This window comes from Rhineura floridana, chromosome 3 (assembly GCF_030035675.1).
Source record: "Rhineura floridana isolate rRhiFlo1 chromosome 3, rRhiFlo1.hap2, whole genome shotgun sequence".
Classification (NCBI taxonomy): domain Eukaryota; kingdom Metazoa; phylum Chordata; class Lepidosauria; order Squamata; family Rhineuridae; genus Rhineura; species Rhineura floridana.
Window position 1 is genome coordinate 193,325,469 of NC_084482.1, and position 6,100 is coordinate 193,331,568.

Consider the following 6,100-nt stretch of genomic DNA (forward strand, 5'->3'; position numbering starts at 1 on the left):
CAGAAGGAAGTAGAAAAAGAGGAAGGCCAAACAAGAGACGGATTGATTCACACACCTGAACTTACAAGATCTGGACAGGGTGGTTCATGACAGATGCTCTTGGAGGTCACTGATTCATAGGGTCGCCATAAGTCATAGTCGACTTGGAGGTACATAACAACAACAAACAGATAGGGTGCTTGAAAAACACTGCTCTATGACAACAGGCAGCAGGGACAGTATCTGCCATAGGGGGCTACTGTATCTTCTTCCGTGATGAAACAAAAATGAAACCCTTGCATATCACATACAGCACCAGGGATCATTATTTCAAAACAATGGATTAAAGCAGTAATTACCCACTCTGCCAGGGATGGTAGCTATATTAATTTTAAACATCCCATTCCAGATTCTGCACATGTGTGCAAAGCCTTTATCTACTGCACCTTAAGATTGCTCATGGTCAAACAGAAAGCTAAAACTTTTGTTCCGAAACAGATTGTTGTCATTTAAATACCATTTTTGACTAAATGCTTTATTATATAATAAAGATATACTATCATCTTCAAAACCACCTTTCAAGGATGGGCTCAGAACAGGACAGCAACATGTTGAATGCTACCTAACAAATCCAAGGTTTAACTTAACTTTCTTCCATTTGAGTAAATGTCTATCCATTGTTTTAAAGAAAATAAAGCCATGCAGATGCTAAGATGCACACATGGGGCAATGGATGTATAAATGATTCATCACTTCTGTATCCATCCTCCATGCACTGAAGATGGCACACTCAGAGGCTACATCACTTTATTCTTAAAACACTCCTGGGAATGTTGGATTAGTATTGGAGATTCCAAGAATCAAATCTCTACTTGGCCATACACCTCATTAGATGACCTTGAGCATGCTGCTATCTCTCATCCTAACCTACCTCACAGAGTAGTTTATGAGATTAAGGCAGAGGAGAAAGGAATTACATATGCCATCTTGAGTTCCTACAAGGATGTAGTCATCCAGGGTCTCAGGGGGGGGGTCTTAGACCCCTTACTTTTTTGGGAGCCAGGTCACAGCAAAGCCCTTAAGTCTCCAGCATACTATGAGATAAACGTGCAGACACTGAATGCAGTGACAAAGGACAGTCAAATGGTGACAGTGACAGAGAGGCAGTATTCAAGACTGGCCAGATTATTCTATAATCTTAAAAGGTTGTATAATCTTCCATAAAGGAAGTCACAGACGTGAACATACAAGATCTGAACAGGGTCGTTCCCGACAGATGCTATTGGAGGTCGATGATTCATAAGGGCACCATAAGTCATGATCGACTTGAAGGCACACAGCAACAACAAAATCTTAGAAGGGGTCATGGCTGTGACTATTATGAAGAGGACCCTGCACCTCTGAATTTGCCCACTACACTACTGGTAGTATATGAATAAAAAGAAAAGAGAGCCTGTAAGTTTCTTGACTAAGGCTCCAATCCTTAGTTCTGAGTAAATAGACATGATTAGGCTTACGCAGTTAATGGGGGGGGGTTTCCCCTCCCTCCCTCGGGCCCAAATCCAATACTTGATCCGGTTTACTGCCCATTATGCTCAAGGAGAACAGACAAGAAAGCACAAGTGTTACCCAGCATGCCACGCGCCTGAAGCCCTTGCCCTGAGACAATAGATGGGCGTGTAAACAATAACCGCAAGGACTCGGGGCAGCGACTTTGAGGATGCAAAACGGTTTCCGGTGGCGCCACAGGACAACGGAGGAGGCAGTAACTATAGTGCAACTTGCACCGTGTCGGGGGTCAGATCAAACCCCACAGGCGAAAAAGGCAGGAGGCCGAAAGTTTCCACAGTTGCCATGGCTACCTGTGGGTCGTGGCGAACCCGGCTCCCCTTCGGCCCGACGACTGCAAGTGCTGATCCACCGTCGTAATCCGCTCCCCAAAGAGCACGTCCACATCAAAAGGGAACTCCATGGTCCCGGCATCCGGGTCCCTTTCTTTGCCTCCGCGGTCGCGTGGACTTCCAGCTCGCTACGTACGGGGCCGCCTCTAAGCGCTGCGCTGCGCTCGGCCCCGCCCTTAGCAACCAACCGGGCCTGATCTCCGCGCCCCGTTGCCAGGCAAGCCTGCCTGCCAACTGGGTGGCCCTATCGACCGCGCCCTGCACTCCAGGCAGTGTCTAGCAGGGAAGGCGCGTCCGCAGGCACCAGGGCACGAGCGGCGTAACAGCCGCCCTGAATCGAACGCCAATCCAAATTAGGGAAAGTTGGCTAAGGCTGCTTTCGTTCCCATGGAAATCTACGTACGTGCACTTGTTGGAAATAAGCCTCGTGGAATTTCCGGCGCAAGCCGGGAAGTATTTATTGAGAAGTAAATCGTTTTACAGCACAATCCTAATCCACGTCCACTGAGAAATCGTTCCATGGGGCTAACTGTGTGCATAGCATTGCAACCGCTTAACAGTGCAGTTCTATACATCTCTACAAAGAAGTCCCACTAGTTCAATGGTGCTTTCTTCTAGGTAACTAGAATATAGGATTGCACAGCCTTATTGGGCCGCAATATTAAGAAATTTGCAAAGCATCTTCTATACAGGGGGATATATTGTCACTTGTAACGTATCTTTTATATAGGAGAGTATTCAAAAATCCCACCCGCAATCTGACAAGATGCAGCCCAATTTACTACTGCAGGACTTTCCACTTGATTCTCTCTACACTGTAGACCATGCCTGAGTGGCCATCATTATTAAGCTCTACACAAGTTGGTTTACATTTGCTACACGTTACAAAGTGCCAACTGAGTGTCAGTGCAATCCAAACCATGCCTACCCAGAAGTAAGTTCTATTGAATTCAATGGAGTTTACTCCTAGGTACGTAGGGATAGGAGTGCAACCTAAGAATCTTGCTTTGTTTTTAACTGCACATAATCATCCCAAATCTTTAATCAGAATAAAACAGAACACTAGTAAAACACTAATATTGAAGTGTTTCCCCCCAGTCATTCATTTCAACACTGGAACAAGCTCAGAAGAGATCTGAAGGTGGGGTGGGGATTAAGAATGAAGTTTTCTAGAGAGGTGGCAGAGGTGCAGAGCGATGCTAGATATGTGCACATAGAAGTAGCCTCATTTAATTCAATGGGACTCACTCCCAACTCAGCGGGTGTAGGATTGCAAGCTTACCATCTGATGCAACAATACAAAGAGGATTCTGGCACTCAAAGAATGATAACTGCAGTAATACCATTCCCATGTTATTACAGGCAGCTGGTATGTAGGGTTATGTTTCTCCAGGTTATTCCCACAACTGTAACAGCCAAAACTGAATAATCTAGTTTCCGACCTCCCAAACAATGAGTTCATAGCTACCAAATATTGTTAAGTGATGGGAAAGTCCCCTGAGGCCCTTGTTAGGAATTTTAAAGACAAGATTGGGCAATATATTCAGCAGCTGATGACATGGGAAAGTAGCAGGAACTTTCCGGTGCCAGCTAATATCCAGATTTTCAGGGCACGATTAACATAACTAGAAAGCCTATCATTCTCCAGCATAAGGGTAAGGCTGGGAAAGACTCCATTCTGAAACTCTGGAGAGCCACTGCCAGTCAGTACTGAACTAGATGGGCCAATGGCCTGACTCAGGATAAGGCTTCCTATGAAAAAGCTTTAAGCTGAATTAAGTGTGAAAATACATCTTCCAGTCCATTTTAAGACTGAAACTGATAAACGGAAACACGGTTTTAACATTATACATTAGCCTTAAGAACACAGTTTTTCTTAATTAAAATAATAATGAACAACTGGCCTAAGGAAAAGTTCTGTGCTTACTATCTGAATATTGTATGGTTGTATGCCGCCTTGGGCTCTTTCTGGGAGGAAGGGCGGGATATAAATTAATAAATAACATTATTTTTTATTGTAATCAAGTTATTCTACCTATGCTGTGACTTTTGCTTTAAAGGACCAACCCAGCAACCTGATTTTGACACATTTTCCACATTCATGTAATTCCTTTCTGCCACTGTACTGAGGACAGCTGACAATTTGAGATAATGGCATAGTCTAATAGAACCAAATACAAGAGGGAAAAGGGAGAGAGAGACAAGGAAAATAATTAACCAGGTACCAATTCCTCTTACCTAATGTTACATAATCATGATAATCAGGTGGAATGGCCACTGAGGGAGTCAGTTCTGGGAGGAGAAAAGCCTAATGTAATGTGTGTGCAATCTTCACAAACAAATTGCAGTCAATTGTGGGCAAACATGTAAATTTGCATTATTCTCCACTATTATTATCCTTTAAGTCAGGGCTGGCATCAGCACCTTGCATCCTTGGACAGGTGGCAGTGGTCTGGAAAGGCCCATCACTGAAGCTTGCTCTTGGATGCAAATGTTATCATTATATTCTTGATCACATTTCAAAACCTCTTAACACTGATGAGGACTAGTAACTTTAACAAAAAAAGTTAAAAGCATATACCTACTGCAGAAAAACATCTTCAAGGGCTCCATTCTCTTATATTGCTTTAAGAAAAAGAGTGATCCATTTTGAAGCGAATATCTTTGCTATGGTTAATTGCATATTATGCACAATCATGTTACGTTCATTTGACTGGCCCAGGCTATTATTACACTTAATTAAAGGATGCCTTGAGTTCAAAATACTTTGTGCCTTGTCTGGCAGGTTTTTTTAAAATAATCCCTGGTATGACAGGAAGTGTGATGCACTAATTTACCAGGCCATCTAGTCATTCTCAGATTCATAAGGTAGGCAGAGATAATAACTAACAACAAAAGTCACTGATTGATTCAGTATTTCTTTCACATAAATTCTCATATTTGAAATTATTCTCCACTATGAAAAATAGAAACTTACTTTTAAAATCACAGAAAAATAACATTCCCACAAGGCACAGGCTTCAACTGCTTTGATACAGATTTCAATGCATAGAGATTTGTGAAAACAGACAGCTTCAGACTTTTCAAAGGGAAACTCCCATGTAAAGCCACTGACTTCAAATTCATCAGCAAATTTTGTACTGTGACTCTGCAGACATTGGGAGTGGCTAGCACACAACAGAAACTGCTCCATTTCCTGAATGGCTTTTTACTATCCATTTAATTATGCCAATTTATCACATATGGCTCTAAGCTGGGAGTGGGATATATGCACTCGAAATGGATCTTGCATTAATATGATTGCAAAGTAACATGACATCACTACATGCTACCTCTTGCAGTGCTGGCTTACAAGCCCACTTCTGACTAAGAAAGCTAATGTCTTTGTTTTGTTAGTCATTTTGGGGTATCACTGTGCTCTTTATTATGAATATTTGCGCAATTCACTCATCTACTCAACAATTTGCTGATCTGAAGCTACTCTCCTGATGATACCAGTTTTCTGACTGATGTACATTATGATTGTGACTGCTTGGGTTGATCTGTGAGAGATCAGCAGAAGTAAGGGAGGGAATACCAACGTTGACCTAGGTTATGACAACGGAAGTGGTTGAAAACTGATGCCACACTAGTTCAGTTCTTCTGGATATTAATTTTGTTGTGTAACTTGCTGTCAAACAGGTATCCTTTCTTGCTTTCCATCAATGTCCTCTTCCTCTTTTTCCCATCACCTTCCATTTACTGTTTTAGTGTGCTGTATGTTAAAGAGTCAGCATTCCCCACATGCGATAAATGAAGTTATAAATGGATTAAACTTTACACTAGAAATGGGGAACGCTGAAGCCCTCTAGCTGTTGCTGGACTCCAACCCCCTTCACTCCCAGCCACCATGGCCAATAATTATGGATTATGGGAAATGCAGTCCAACATCTGCAGGGCCACAGGTTCCCCATTCCTGCTTTACACCCACATACTGGAGGTTTCACACAGTGCCACACTCAGTGTGTGAATGTATCTGTACTTGGAATGAGAACTGTGGCAAGGGAAGACAAAAGTTTTTAGAACTGTAACATTCTGACCTGGTTCACATGTGACGCTAAGCTAAACCATGGCTTAGAGTGAATGAGTAAACGTGTGTTTCCAACAACAAGACTGTGGCCGCTTTGCTGTGGCTCAGCATTATGTCCATACCCAGGCTTCTGCTTTATTTCATTTCAGAC

General features: G+C 42.7%; 1 protein-coding gene across 3 annotated transcripts in view; it reads right to left on the reverse strand.

Annotated features, from left to right (window-relative positions):
• The window catches only part of ATAT1 (alpha tubulin acetyltransferase 1), a 32,968-nt gene extending 30,805 nt beyond the window's left edge, over positions 1-2,163 (reverse strand). Inside the window, exon 1 of one of the 3 annotated variants that reach the window (XM_061619153.1) lies at positions 1,842-2,161. In XM_061619153.1, the coding sequence (XP_061475137.1) occupies positions 1,842-1,951 (110 nt within the window). In that variant the 5' untranslated portion in view covers positions 1,952-2,161. Of the gene's footprint in view, positions 1-1,496; positions 1,518-1,841 lie in introns of those variants that run through there. The other 2 variants (XM_061619154.1, XM_061619155.1) reach the window with 2 other exon arrangements.
• Positions 2,164-6,100: the final 3,937 nt, after the last annotated feature.